The following is a 15,499-nucleotide window of genomic DNA, read 5'->3' as shown; positions in this document are numbered from 1 at the left end:
TGTGGTTCAGAAGTTAGGCTTGTGGGCCCTACTACATAGAATGTCACAGGTTCTTCTAGCTCATCCACAATCACTAGTGGATCTTCAGCTCTATCTCCTCATGCATCTCTCACAATAGACCAATTGAGATCGGACAACCATGATGCCCAAGCTCATGCTTTGGTGCACTTTCATGAAAGAGGTTAACTTGTATATTTGGTCGTGCACAATGGCCAAGGATGCTTGGGATAAGCTTGCTTCGTTGTATCATGTGCACAATGAGGCTCGCATAGCCTATTTGCGTAAGTAGCTTAAGATGGAGTGCATGACAGGGGGTGATTTTGTGGATGCATACATTTTAGGTGTCAAGGACATTATGGAGCATTTTGCTAATATTGATGAAATAATTCCTGATGCATCTCTTGTATCTATGGTCTTGGCTGGCCTACCTGATGCTTATGAGAGTTTTGCCACTATGCTCTGTTTACTTGCAAAGGGAGATGCAAATGCTTACACATTTGATGTGTTGGTATTACTATTGTTGCAAGAAGAGCAATCAAGGTTGAACAAACTTAAAGGGAAAAGTTAAACCAACTTCTTCTATGGACTCTTGCAGCACCAATGATGATGGTGCTAAGAAAACGAGATGCAATTATTGCAAGAAGAAGGGGCATGTTATCGAAGAATGCAGAAAGAGGATGGCAAGTGAAAAGAAGAAACAATCAAGCATAAGTGTTATTGAAAATTCAGCAAATGCAAAGGATGCAATCGCACATTTGGCAAGCTTGGACATTGCTCAGTCGTATGCCTTTGTTGTGCATTGTTCTTATGATTCTTTTGTTAGCCTGCTCTTCTTCAGTCTCAGTCTGTCATCTCCTGGTTGTGAGCTCCTGTCAGAGTCTGGCAGGAGACAGAGGAGCTCTGTCAGTGCATTTTTGTGGCTGCCCTAGTCAGCATGCAGCCCTGGGTTTGTTACAGCCCAAACTGGGCTGTTTTTGTCCAGACTGCCCATTTTCTGGGCAGTCGGCCAGATCTGGCCAAAGTCGGCCAGATCTGGCTGGTCGGCCAAATCTGGCCAGGTCGGCCAGTTTGGCTGGTCGGCCAGTTTGCTGGCCTGGGGGCTATTTATATCAGCCCCCCCAGTCAGTCCAGCATTGTGCTCTGCAGGTACAGCACTGCTCCCTCCGTCTCCGTCTCCGGCATTGGTGCTGCCACTGCTTCCAGTCTGTCCTGGTTCCCTCACTGACGCTCCGGGCTGCGTGCAGGGACTGCTCTGTCCTTTTCAGTGTATTCAGCATTCATCTTAGTCAGTGCAGACTTTCTTCCTTCATTCTCTGCTTTCTCTCTCCTCTCCTATGTGTTCGTGTTCTTCTTCCGTTGCGCACTCTCACATCTTTCTCACTTGAGGATGGTCTTTTAGTTGTTGAAAATTGAAGCACATGATATTTTGACAGTGGTGCTTCTAAGCACATAATGTCCTTTGGTAACTTGTTTGTATCATATGTAGATGTATAAAAGAGGGGATTCGTTGTACGTGCAAACAATGCTTCATATGCAATTCAACCCATTGATCAAATTCCCATTATTGTAGTGGATGGGAAAATTGTCATACTTGAAAAGGTCTTGTATATACTAGGCATAAAGGAAAAATTGCTTTCAGTTCTAGCCCCCCATTGCATATGCTAGTTTTGTGGTTAAATATAGTGATGAGGATGCCCTTGTTGTCATCGGTACTTTGTACAATGGACTCTATCATCATGATTTAGATGAGAGGAGAGTATTAGAGGATGCATTATAGGTTGATGCCACAATTTTGGATGATATTGAGTCATGGCATGCTCGGTTTGGTCATCTTGATTATGGCAGTTTGCATCGCTTCAAAAGCAAAAATATGGTGCTTGACGTTCCTTTGTTGAAAGCATCTCCTCACAATGTATATGAAAGTTGTGTACTTGGCAAAATGCATCGGGCTTCGTTTCCCAAGGGTGGCTCTATTTGTGCTGATTAGAATCTATAGCTTGTGCATAGTGATGTTTGTGGGCCCATGTATGTTAAATCCATTGAAGGATACTTGTACTTTGTTACCTTCATTGATGACATCACTCATCATTGTTAGGCATATGCTTTGAGGCACAAATCTGAGATGTTTGCATGCTTTAAAACAAGATGGTAGTGCTAAGGGGATGCAAGCTGATTATACTTTGTATTGATTGAGAGGGGGAATATATGTTACAAGAGTTGAACTCCTTTTTGGCTGAAAGAGGGCCTTATCCATTAGTGTACTACGTCTTACACGTGTCAACAAAATGGTGTAGCTGAAAGAAAAAATCGCACTTTGATGGAAATGGTATGTTGTATGTTGTCACACAATAAACTACCCCCAGAATTTTGGCTTGTTGCTATCATGTGTGTAGTGTATGTATTGAATCATAGCCCAACTAAAGATTTGTTGAATGTATGCCTTATGAGGCTTGGAATGGCCGGAAATAAGTGGTGTGGTGTGACATATCTGTGTCTTTGGTTGTTTGGCATATGCTTTGGTGCCGCAACCAAATTGGAAGACAAGGCTCTCAAATGCATCTTTATTGGTTATAGTGCAGAAAGTAAAGGGTACTGCTTGTACCAACCTCCACCAATAAAATTTTTGTTAGCAGAGATGTGATATTTATTGAACATGCTGGTCAGCTCATGGACTGCGAAAATCAGCCCAATGTGGGGCCTATGGACATGTTTGATAGTTTGTTGCCTTTATTTCAGCAAAGTCCACTTGAATTTGGTCAATTTCAGCAACCTATTTAGGGTTTACAACATCAAAATCAGCAACAAACATGTGCTGAATAGCAGCCTGATTTTCAGCCCATTGATCAAGGCATTGTTGACTATGAAGTGGCTGATGAGAGGGTTGCTATTCGGGAAGCTAAAATAAACCTAGATGGCTGTTGGATACATTACGGGACAACAAACAACATGTTTCTCTAGAGCAGCCACTTGCCATGCATAGGGTAAGTTGGTTGCATAGGTACTTGTAGCTACTACATGCAATGAATAACTTGTTTCTTTACGTGATGCTTTATGAAATGAACATTGGATGGTAGCTATGCAATTAGAGTTGCTCTCTATTGATAAAAATGACGCATGGGAGCTATGTGACATGCTTGTTGGCAAGCGTGCTATAGGTACTAAGTGGGTTTACAAATTAAAATACAGATATGATGGTAGCATTGATTGCTACAAGACACGTCTTGTTACCAAAGGGTATGCCCAACAGCATGGGATTGACTATGATGAGAGGTTCACACCCACTTCACGTATTACCACCATTCGTAGTGTGATTGCTTTAGCTGCTCATTATGATTGGCATATGCATCAACTAGATGTGGAGATTTGCTTTTCTGAAAGGTGATCTTTATGAGGAGGTTTATGTTATTCTACCTCTTGGCTCTGTTAAAAAAGGGTTAGAAGGCAAAGTGTGTTGTTTGCATTAAGGCTCTCTATTATCCAAAGCAGACACCTAGGGCATGGTATGAGAAGATACATACATACTTGATTGCTCTTGGCTTCAGCAATCCACACATTGAAAGCACTCTTTATGTCCACAAAGATGGGGATAGCCTCTTGATTGTCATTCTTTATGTGGATGACATGTTGTTGATTGGACCTCATGAGACACATATTGTAGCTTTAAATGCTGAATTGCAGCATGCTTTTGATGTGCTTGATCTTGGCCACTTGTACTACTATCTTGGCATACTGTTTATTGCAGTTGAGGGGGGCATTATTTTGCAGCAGTCTAAGTACATTGGGCAGCTTTTTGAGCATTTTCAAATGCAAGATTGCACGCCTATCTCTATGCCCGTTGAGGTAGGCCACAGATTTACACTTGAGGATTAGGAGAAGCTTTTGATGCTTCTTCACTAATCCAAGTGCCTCTTGCTGTCATAAATGTAATAAGCCTTTAAATCGATTTGCTCCTTGGTTTACTCGGGATTGGCCTTCAATTGTGCTCCTTGGGTGACAAATTCAACCCTAAATGTTTGTTGGTTGAATGGCCACTTGAATCTCCTTAAACTGCCCCAATTTCTGAGACTGAAATTCAAGTCTCTAGGCCTTCAATGTCAAAGCATGCTTCCCGAGGTAGGTGTCAAACCCTAATTTCTGTTGTAAATTAGGCTTTGCAGTAGGGATTGGTCAAAATCTCCACCTCCAATGACTGATTTTACTGGAAATTGCTGGGGAAGGATTCTAGTAACACGAGGATAAAAGAGTAAGGAGAGAGAAAAGTCAGACTTCCATTGTGAGAAAATGGAAGAAATTAACTACTGTAGTGTCTAGACAGCCACGAAAGCTGTCTTCATTGGTGAAAAACCTTGAATTTGGTGTTGCTTGGCTGAAACAGCCCTTGAACTTTTGTTATCTACTGTTGTAGTCTCTTCTCGGCATGCCACCAGCTCTTGGAGGGCCTCTAGTTGCCTAGAAATGGCTCTATAATTGTTGTTTGATATTAATACATGTTTATCTCTACCATAAAAACACTTGCCTTATGTTGCTTTGTTCAGTGTGTTTATCTCTAGCCAGCGTACAAGGCAGCCATACTGGTCTTATGTTGCCTTGTACAGTGTGTTTGTCTTCAACTTATAGAATGCATTCTCTTCCAGGGAAAACAAGCTGAATAGTTAGTACTCCAAGGATACTTGAGAGTTGTTATTGCAATCTGCAGTGCCAGTTTCAGAAAAAATAAAAGCTAAGTGCTTGAGTATTTTTAGGGTATTTTAAAGAGGTGATATTGGAATCTGCAGTTTCACATCAAATTGTGCATGACCTTGCTGTTTGCTTTGAGTGCACAGGCACAGATATCAAGCTATGGCTAGCAGCAGATGGAAAGTGTGTTGGAACAGTTGACACCAATCAGCTGAAGAATAATATGGCTACACTTTCTCCCGATGGACGCTTTCTGGCTGCTGCAGCATTTACTGCAGATGTGAAAGTAAGTGTCTACATTCCTGCAAGACAATGGAAAAGATGAATGCGTGTAGTTTTTGGCTTGAGTTTGTAGCAAGAGTTGAGTATAATAATCAAATTCATATACAGGTATGGGAAATAATTTATGCAAAAGATGGCTCAGTACGTGAAGTTAGTAAGGTCATGCAGCTCAAAGGACATAAGGTATGTGATTTCACCTTTACTGCCTCACGTGATGAATAATAGGATCCACATTACTCATGATTTTTTAATGCTCATTTTCAAGAATGATAGATAAGAATGACAGGCTTTTTTAATTATCTGTATTATTCAACTGTGCTAATGCTCAGCCAGGATAGCTATTGTTTCTGTGGTGATCTTAGGTATGCAATTCTCCTACATCCCCGAACACATTTTGGTATGTGTGTGTGGCCTGGTGCCAAACCTTTTTGGGCTCAGGTTATGCTGATGAATCTTTTTAAAAGGCCAGGAATGACATTTCAGAATACTTATGGATACCTTGTCTACATTTGAACTGTTAGCCAGGCTGCAAATTAGTTTTGCAAAATCTAAGATTTCTCCTTTGAAGTCCTGTGATTAGCACGCTTGGCTTTAGCTGGTGTAGATTTTGAAGCTGCATAAGATTGTCAAAGGCTTGGCTATTCTATTGGATGGAAAATCACTCTTAAGCAACAAATTGATTGGATGTGACAGAAATTGCAAGGTCACTAAGCTTTGCGATTGTTGAAGGTAGACTTGATTTGCACTTCAAAGACGCATGGGGGTGTAAATGTGTATATTCACAATCATGTGTTAGCAAGGATACCTTACTAGTTGTTTCTTTGAACAAAACTAGCCTTGCACAATCATGTTGACTGTCACTTGTGTCAATATGAGAATGAAGTCCTATAAAAATGGGATTACAGAACGGTGGAAAGTGGTTTTGACCCCTTTTGAGGAAAGTCGCAGGTTGTCCCTCTTCTGCATGATTGATACAGGATTGCAGGAGTGTATTATCCACATTCAATGGGCTTGTAGATCACCATCACATGATAATGCCACACGCCTTTCAACCTGCTTATAGGAATTGGAAACTCAAAAGGTATGCTTTGGGTACGTCATCCATTCTAAAATGGGGGAAATCCAATCTTAACAAGCTTTGGAAAAACAAGTTAGTGTTAAAACAAAGGTTGTTTAAAGTTTTTTTGGAAGTGTATGACTGGCATGCCACTAATGCGGCATCAACTAGCAATAACCCAATGTTTGAGATGTGTATATGCTATAGAGGCAATCCCTCATCATTTGGAATTGCTTGGTCACTAGAGTATTCTTCAATAGACTTATCTCAATAATTGCAGGGCACATCTCCAGCAAGATTTGGCAAATACTCTTCATACTTCAATGTATTTTACATTGTTTTTGACTTTTAATTGCCCTTTGTAATAAAACATATTCTCTTTGTACATTAATGAGATGATGAATAATGGTTTCACCAAAAAAAAAAAAAGTGTATCAAGGGGCATGTGAACATGCCCCGCATCTCTTAGATTGGACAATAGGTAGTGGTAGATATAGCCTAAGTCCTATTAAAGGCCTATTTATTGTCTCATTATATCTTTCCTCTGATGCCACTCTAGGGTATGGAGGAGGAGCTCTAGAAGACACTATTGGCACTACCCTTAGGCAAGTGTCCAAGAGAAGTTGGACTAGGTAAGTCCTTTTCAAGCTACTGGGACCTTAGCAACATAGATCTCATATTAGCTTTCCAAGAGATTATGGCATGAAGGGTTATGCTAGAGAGACTTTTTGAGGAATTGATTCACTTGATTCTCAAGAGAAGTGGAGACAAATTGGAAACACAATGGAGGCTGATCACTTTACTTGGAACTGCCTACAAGACTCTTGTGAAGGTGATCAATCTCAAACTAGCCTCATTGATGGGGCATACATTATCCAACTTCAAGAAGTCATACGACCTTGTGGATTGGGAGTTCTTGGAGGGCATGTGGAACCAAAGGAGAGAGATTCTAGATCTAGAGATCAATGACTTAAGGGCTGCTTTTCAATAGTCTTCTTCTTGTTTTTTTTTGTAGCAGAGGCCATGAGCTCCTTGATGCATGGATATCAGAGGGATCAAGTCAACAACCCTTGAGTTTGAGGAGCTTCTCGATAATGGCACTGCTATTTATTTAGACGGAAATGAGAGTAGCTTTAGGGGCTTTGTAGCGGCGATGGACATATTTTATAAAGTAACATGTGCCTTAAATAATTGGGACAAGTCCTATGGACTTTGGATATATGATACTAGGCTTCTAGAATGGCATTCGCTCGAGGATCTCACTTGGGTTCCCTATGGGACCACAATGAGATAACTTGGGTGGCATGTGGGGATTAACAGTACTTCAGTGCAGCAATTGATACTTGTTCTTTTGAGCATTAGATACAAGCTTCCTTAATGGAGCTTAGTGAGGCTTTCATTAACAATGGGAGTGGTGGTTGCCAACCGAGTTCTTCTGTTGCGACCATGTGGTACATCACTTCTTATTGTGCATTATTTAGGTCATGCATTGGATAGGTGAAGCCCCTTCACAGGAAATTTAATTGGTCAGGAGGAGATGGGATTCTGGCTAGTGTAAAGGTGGCCTGGGATGTCATCATATGGCCTAGTTCTAGAGGAGGCTTGGGGATGAAGGGCCTTGAAAGAAGCTTTTGATAGGGAGGGTTGAGTCTATTACACCTACACATGGAGGATCATGATAGCCCAACGTTCAATGGATTTCTTAGGAGATTAGGACCATAGATCTAGGAGGAGATTTGAGGATAATTTTTTAGTTTCTATCATTAGAGCATGGGGATTTGTTTGATTTAGTGTTCATTTTATAATTGACTATAGGCAAAGGAAGAGGAGGCAACATGTTCTCTTCAATCACTATTTGAGATCAGAGTGGGGCCACACTCTTGGATAGAGCACTTATCTATGTTGGGGGAGGTTCTCTATACAAGTTGTTGCCTTAGTAGGAGATTGGTTTGTTTTGTAGGAGCTAACAAAGGAGGTTTAGTGGTAGAGACTGTAGGGTATCGATGCAATGACTAGTTTGAAGGATGTGTCTCCTCTAAATAGTGTGGGGTACCTAGCTCAAACGGTACTTTAGGCCTTGCATCTACAAGTGTAGTGCTCTTTGCTCTCCACCTCCTCCTGGCATAGTTTGTATATCCACTCGGCTCTTGGGATGCAACATACTTCCCAATCTCAATCTTAAGCTAATGAGAGGAGACCTTGAGTTGGCCTACGGCTACCTACATCTTGTGTGGCATGTATATGTCTAGGTATCCACATCTCTCAATGAAACCATTTGTTGTAGTCCTCATAAAGTATGATATCTTCAAGGAAAGGGGCTATTGGGGTTAGACCGATGTATGTTGTATGATAAAGTGTTCCCTATTGCATGATATCTTTGGGGAATGGGGCTATTGAGATAAGATCCATGTGTGCTATATGTGTAGTTGGTAAATATCCTATTGCATGACAAGGTTCCTTTCAATGTGAGAGGGATGTTTGAAGGTGGAGTTAGGTTTATACTACTAAAAGGGAGGGAGGTGGTTCATGTTGATCCCATATCCTGTAAGTTGTTGCTTGACTTATACATACCATAAGGCCTTGCGTCTTGCATGAACTAGTTGCCTAAAGGCTTGGAAGCCTCTTGTAGGTAGTTTGTCTGGGTGCATGTCTTGTACTTTGTGTATGGAGTTGATGGTTGGATAGAGGGCCTCCAACATCATGGGGGGTTACAACAAACTCTATCATAATAATCTCATGTGGTACGGATGGTTTGTTGTGGATCATCCATGAGAGCGTGATTTGTGGCCTCTCAATTTGTGTCCATTGATGCATAGCCAAGCCAGGAGTCCAAATAGGTATACTATACATCATGGTTGGGGTAACCAATGTGTCAAATAGCCACCTTCGTGTGTAGGGCTCATGCAAGTGTGCTTGATGACACACTCTCTCGAACATGGCAAGTGCCGCATATCCTTGTGTAAGTGGATCTTTGGCTATTTGTGCTATGGTGAATTTCCTAGTGGATGCTCTTCATGTGTGGGGGTCATGCAAGTGTGCTTGATGATACACTCTCTCCAACATGGCAAGTGTCGCATATCCTTGTGTAAGTGGATCTTTGGCTATGTGTGCTATGGTGAATTTGCTAGTGGATGCAATGAATGTGACCCCTAAGTTGACATATGAGTCTAGAATCTCCACTTGTCTAGCTCCTAGAGAAGATTGATCTCCTCCTCGCTTGGAGTGATGTGTGGAAAATCAAGATCTTGGTTTGCCCAAGATAAGGTCAATCCATGCTGTGCACAAAAGTCATGAAAGGCATGTAGATTCCACTATAGACCCTCTTGTGACTCAAAGACTAGAACAATATCATCAGCATAAAGCATAATAGAAACTAGTGTACTTGCTATGTCCACATTGATTTCTCCTCCTTATATGACGTGGTCTTCTATCTTGTTGAAATAGAGACCAAAGAGTGTAGGGGAGAGTGGCCATCCCTACTTCACACCAATGGTGCTAGAGACCACTTCGGAAAGTCCTCTGCATCTCACTTGGCCTATCACCCCTAGGTATAGCACACAGATGCCCAAAATCGTGTGCAATGGGATCTGGAGTGTTTGTAGCCTTTGTAGTAGTCTATCTCGTGGAAATGTGGAGAACCCTCGTTTGAATCCAGCCTATCTTGTTGCTGTGAATCTCCCTCTCTTTGCATAGTCATTGAGCTCTGCATCCATCATTGCTTCATATATCTTGGCCAATGTGAGGTACACCCGTGATAGTCGTGTCATAACCAAAATAAATATTTCATATTGTTTCATGTTTTGAGGTTTTAAGGTTTCATTTCATGTTTTGTTTTGTCAACTAACTTGAGGTTTCGAGCCTTTGAAAAATATTATTCATAATAATTAAGATTACAATATATTAGCAATATGAGAGGAAGAAAAATAGATCCATATATAGAATTATTAGAGGAAGAAAAGAAATCTATAAAATGAAAATGTTCTTTCCACCTAGATCCTAGAGTTGAAAGTCAAAAGCCTAAAACCAAAACATCCATTTCACCTACTGATTTAGAAATTAGTATTTAGGATTCACAAATCAAAATGTATAGGCTACAACATTCATATAATACATAATGTAAAGTGAAAGTAGAAATTGATGTTCATGAGTGAAAACCTTGCGGGAAGGCATTTTTGCTTGAGGTGGAGGCCTAAGGTAGAGGGGAAGGTGGAGGAGGAGTGTATGGAAGAGGTGGAGGATGAAGTGCATGAAGAGGTGAGGTGGAGATGGAGGAGGACGAGGTGGAGGTTGAAGAGATGGAGGAGGAGGAAGAGGTGATGGGGTTTGCAAGGAGGGCATAGAAAAAACGTGGGTTGTAATAGAAATACAGCTAGCATGTTTTTTAAAAAAAGAAAATCTTTAAAGAACTTTTTGTTTTGCAACCCTCTTTCATGAAATGAAACAAAGTAGGAAGAGATGGAGGAGGTGATTGGGCACGTATGAATTGTAAAAGATAATAGTTTGTATATTCTTTTTAATACAATAAAATATCAAAAAAATCTCCTTACTAAAAAAATTTCATTGTACAACCCTGTTCTGCAAAATTGAATGAAACGTGTCGTGTGTTTCAACGTTTTATGTTTCTCTAGGAGGAAACATGTTTCTTGGGTACTATGGGTCTTGTAGCTAACAAGATCTAGGGGGGATCTCTAGACTTAGTGGCTTGTGAGCCTTCCTCTGTGTAATAGACACTAGTGCTCTTTGGATCTAGAGGTGTTTGCATAGATTCTTGCACTCATCATCATACCATTTGTTTTGGGGCATGGCCCCAAGTTGTGAGTCCACTAGTGTGGCCCCAAGTTGTGTGAGTCCACTAGTGTGTTAAGTGTGGGAAGCTTTGGGGGGGACCGATCAGTATAGGATGGAGGTGCAGTGTGCTCGAACTATGTGAGCCTATTCTAGACATGATGATTGTATATGTCAGCTAGCTTGTGTATGAAATAAGCTTGTTTGATTCCTATGTGTTTGGCTTTTGATAATATCACACTGACTTTTTAATGTAGGGATAAAGGATTCTACTCTAAACTTGAGCCTCAATTATGTTGTGTGCCTGCAATTGCAGTGGTTGTTAAAGGTGCTTTTGATTTTGCATTGAGATTTGATGCTCATGGTAGGCTATTGCCCTCTCGAGATGCATTCCATGCTTAGCAACACTAGTTCCCTCGTGCATTGATTGTTGGTTTGCAAAGGGCAGATTTGGTGAATGTGATTTGTAGTCAAATGGAGAGTTTCTAGACCGTTAAATATGTGGGCAAAAGGCAAAGCAATGGTCCACTATTTCTCTCTTTGTTCATCATGAAACTTCCTTAATGAAATGTCAAAGGGGTTTTGTCGGGCAGTAAGAAGTATAGGTTGTGGAGGACTGCTTTTGCTCATAGTTGGGATGTTTTTTTGCATAGTGGAGCGTAAGCAGCAATCATCGCCTAGTTCCACCTATGTTTATAGGGATTTTACAACGTTCTTTAGTGGTCGGTTTCCTCATAAATTTGAAGTTATGTTGGTAGTTCGATGTTTGTTGTAGTCTTCATTGGTTTGTCAGGATGTTCAGGGCAAATTCCTGGTGATGGAGATTATGTGCGAGGGGGAGGTTTCATGGTTGGTGGGTGCGTATGCCTCTAATATTGCTCAAGCCCGTCGTCAACTTTGGGAGGATTTGCAATCCCTTTCCATGGCCCACCAGGGGCTTGTTATGGGCAAGTTTAATATTTGTGTGTCTATGGATTGGGCAACTTTGCCTCACTATGTTATGGATGGTCCTGAGCATTGAGCATTGGATGCTTTGGTAGCTCTGGCTCTAAAACATGATATGTGGTCGTGGATGCATCCTTATGAGTCTAGATCTACATCTTGATCTCTCTTAACATTCAGGCACTTGGGCCAGGTTGGATAAGATGTACATTTGTGAAAGTGATTCCTTTCGTCCAACAATGATCGACATGTGGGTGGAGAGGCATGATGTTCTTTCTGATCATTACCCCTTGGTTTTGGAAATGACTCATTGGCCGGTGCATTCCCTCAAGGTGCTGCTTGCTCGCTTGCCTTTACGCTATAATCACTCCTTGTTAAACAATCTGTAATGAACGGGGATCACGGAAACATGGCATGGGAACATACCAGTCACACTGACGGTATATAAGGTGTAAGAAGGTATTTTGAGGCATCACAGAAATTATCAAGAAACTCTCTTTTCACCTTCTCAAGCTTCCATGGCTTCTTCTTCTTCTTCCTCTTCTTCTTCCTCTTCTTCTTCATTTTTCCCTCTTTCTCTCTCTTCTTCTTGCCTTTCTCTCTTCTCTCCCTCTTCTCCTGCAGTCCTTCTCTCTGTCCTTCCCCTTAGTTAGGACAGTTAGGTCTCTTTCATTACAAGTGGTATCGGAGCTTTGTCCTTGATCCTTCTCTTTTCCCATAGATTTAGGGCTCTCACAGTTTCCCACAGTTAGAAAACTCCAGTTACATCTCTCTCACAGGTACATAGGAGTACTCAGGCAGGCTGTAAGCCCTCTTGAAGACTATGGTAGCCTTTCTTGGAGCTTTCCCAAGAACCATGGACACATCTGGAGGCGGGCAGACAAATTTGACAGGTCGTCACTAATTTTCATGTAAGTTTCTTGAGGGTTTTGGGCAAAAAGGAGTGTAGCACAGTTAGAGAAGACCAAAAGCTCAGTTACTTTTCAAGAAGACCTTCTCTCTCCTCCTTCCTCCAAGCTGCCATGGAACCTCCAGCCCACGAACCTCAGAAATCTTGCTTCCCCCTCTTCCTCAGCAAGAATGGTTGATCCCAATGCTTTCCCTTCAGCTTGAGCAACATCTAGAGCAGCATCAAGCCTGGCCTACCCTGTTTGGAGCCTCCAGGGAGCAGCCCGAAAATCACGGCGCATTTTGTGCTGATCTTTCTGGCCTTCTCCCTCTGCTCCAGCTCAGCCTTAGTCCTCCCTTGCTTCACTCCTGAGTTTTGGCACACCCTGGACAAGATTAAACATGGGTATTGACCCCCCCCCATCAGTTCTTGGCAGTTCCTCAAACCCTACTGTGGGCAGCAGCCACGGCAACCATGGAACCTTCAGCCCAGCTCATAAAACTCTGAATCCCCTTCAATTTACTCTTCTCGGGAGCCTTGGGAGCAGCTACAAGCTTCAACAAGTGAAGATATACGACATTGAAGACCCCCATACAACCTTGGGCAGCAAGAAGAGGGGCAACCACGGAGCTCTTGAAGGAGGCAGCCATTAACTCTTCCCCAGGCTTGAACAAGATATGTCAATCAGTTCTTCCTCTCTCTTTTACATCCATTTGTTGAGCTCAGCCACTTGATGAGAGAGATGGAAGAAATGCTTGGGTCAATGATTGCCAATGGGATTCCCACCTCAGTCCACACCCTGGGAATGCATGCATAGCTGGATAATCTTCAATCTCTTTCCCATTGATCAAGATTTTACTCTAATCCTTAATTGTGCTCTTGTTTGATTCCTATTGACAAAAATTGTAAGAAGGGTAAGTCATGCAATCAGTGAGTCGCTGAATTGCAGAGGTAATCCCCTTCCCAATCCCATTTCCTTATTGATCATGCATATCATGAAAAGCCCAATCTTCAATTTGTAAATGCATATCATGTTGGTTGCTTAATAATAAATGCCTGCCATGTATATTCCGGGTGAGGAAAAGCTTGATGCCAGGCGAGGTGGCAAGACAAAAGAGGGGTGACCCCCCCTTGCCATCAAAGACCTTGAAGGGGTGCACAACCTGGCCCGAGGGGGAAATTTGCCCACCTCCCGGAGATCCGGAGCCCAAAGAATTATTGCAGGTGCAGGTACATTTGATGGAATAGCCCGAGCCCTGATCATTTGAGTCTACAGCCCTCTACATGCATTGGTAATGTCATGTATCACTTGGAAATGTATGGTGGATGCAATGCAAGAAGGGCAGGGTATGCAGTTATGGAAATGGTCTCAGCAATAGAACTATGGATGCAAAGGATGTATGGCTCCATGTGGCATTAAGGACCACCGTTGAGGCCCTGGATGTTTGGGATAAGACCCTCACTATTGGGATAAGGTATGCTCCTCGAGGGAGTCTTTGCAGGGTATTGCAGACAGTCAGTCCTACACAGTCAGCCCGCAAAAGTTGATTACAGCAAAGCCTTCTTGTGTGACTGAGTGCGGGCTCTATAGCTTGATTCGAAGAGGGCATCCTCCCCTTCGATGTGAACTAAAAATCTCCCCATTCCGCCTTACGGTTTGGGAGATACACTCAGTTTTATGCTCAGAGGTACTGTGGGACAGGGAGCAGTCCTACACAGTCAGCCCGCAAAAGTTGATTACAGCAAAGCCTTCTTGTGTGATTGAGTGCGGGCTCTATAGCTTGATTCAAAGAGGGCATCCTCCCCTTCGATCTGAACTAAAAACCTCCCCATTCCGCCCTACGGTTTGGGAGATACACTCAGTTTTGTGCCCAGAGGTACTGTGGGACAGGCGGCAGTCCTACACAGTCAGCCCACAAAAAGTGATTACAGCAAAGCCCTGATCATTTATTGTCAGAGATATTTTTACATAGCCTCGTAGAGGGGATCAAGGGATTTCATTTGAATCAAAAAGTTTGGCGATCGGAGCTTTCTACTCAAGATATCGTCATTTTTGTAACAAGGGGTTTGGTGGACTGCACTTGGGATGGCATGCCACAAGGATAAAGCAAAGGCCCAGGAGGACTTTCAGTGTGAAATAAGGGACTCCTGTGCCTCAATGAATGATCCTAGCTCAGCCCAGGAGGATCGTGAAGACATGTTTGAAGAGGGTGCCCCTGAGATAGATCGCTTATCTATGCTCAACCAAACCTTTTGCCAACATGAGACCCATCATGCTGAACGACATTGAGAGATGGAGCAATGCCACAAGGAGATGGAAACCCGCCAAGATCACCGTCATTCCGAGATGATGGCCAAGATGGACTTACTCATAGAGCGCATGGGCGCCCTCATCCCCGCCATTCCCCCCCCCCGGATCGACCCAAGGAGTATGTCCCTCCCCGTGAGACTAACCGCCCTCCCCCCTTGGAGACGGGGCGTAGCCCACAAGGTCTCGGTGTTACCCATGGCATTCCCCATAGCACTTATGAGACGGGCGAGCCTTCCACCCAATATGATGAACCCCTCCTTCCCTCCCCCGTTATGAATCCTTCAAGCCCATCCTTGGCACCCCAAATCCCCCGTAACGGAAGCTATTTGCACACTCAAGGGAATGGTTCCAATGCAAATCTTGGGCAGCATGGGATGCACGGAGTACATGGGCAGTATGCATATGGCAATGAGCAGCATACATATGGCAATGGGCAGCATGCATATGGTAATGGGTAGCATGGACATTTTGGACAGCAAGGTCCTAATGGGCAATTTGGTCCTCATGTAATGCAAGGGCAGCATGGCCCCCATGGAAATTTTGGACAGTCGGGGAT

At 42.8% G+C, this 15,499-nt stretch overlaps 1 protein-coding gene across 3 annotated transcripts in view; it reads left to right on the top strand.

Annotated features, from left to right (window-relative positions):
• Positions 1–15,499, top strand: part of LOC148035135 (Transducin/WD40 repeat-like superfamily protein) — a 76,646-nt gene that overhangs the window by 32,593 nt on the left and 28,554 nt on the right. For all 3 annotated transcript variants that reach the window (XM_087680106.1, XM_087680103.1, XM_087680105.1), the window contains 2 exons: positions 4,824–4,963; positions 5,068–5,142. In XM_087680106.1, the coding sequence (XP_087536232.1) occupies positions 4,824–4,963; positions 5,068–5,142 (215 nt within the window). The remainder of the gene's footprint in view (positions 1–4,823; positions 4,964–5,067; positions 5,143–15,499) is intronic.

The sequence above is a fragment of the Lygodium microphyllum genome, chromosome 6 (genome assembly GCF_053477565.2).
Source record: "Lygodium microphyllum isolate KBCC chromosome 6, Lygodium_microphyllum_v1.1.10, whole genome shotgun sequence".
In the NCBI taxonomy this organism is placed as follows: Eukaryota; Viridiplantae; Streptophyta; class Polypodiopsida; order Schizaeales; family Lygodiaceae; genus Lygodium; species Lygodium microphyllum.
The sequence above is the reverse complement of the archived record's forward strand: the minus strand, read 5'-3'. Positions and strand labels throughout refer to the sequence as shown.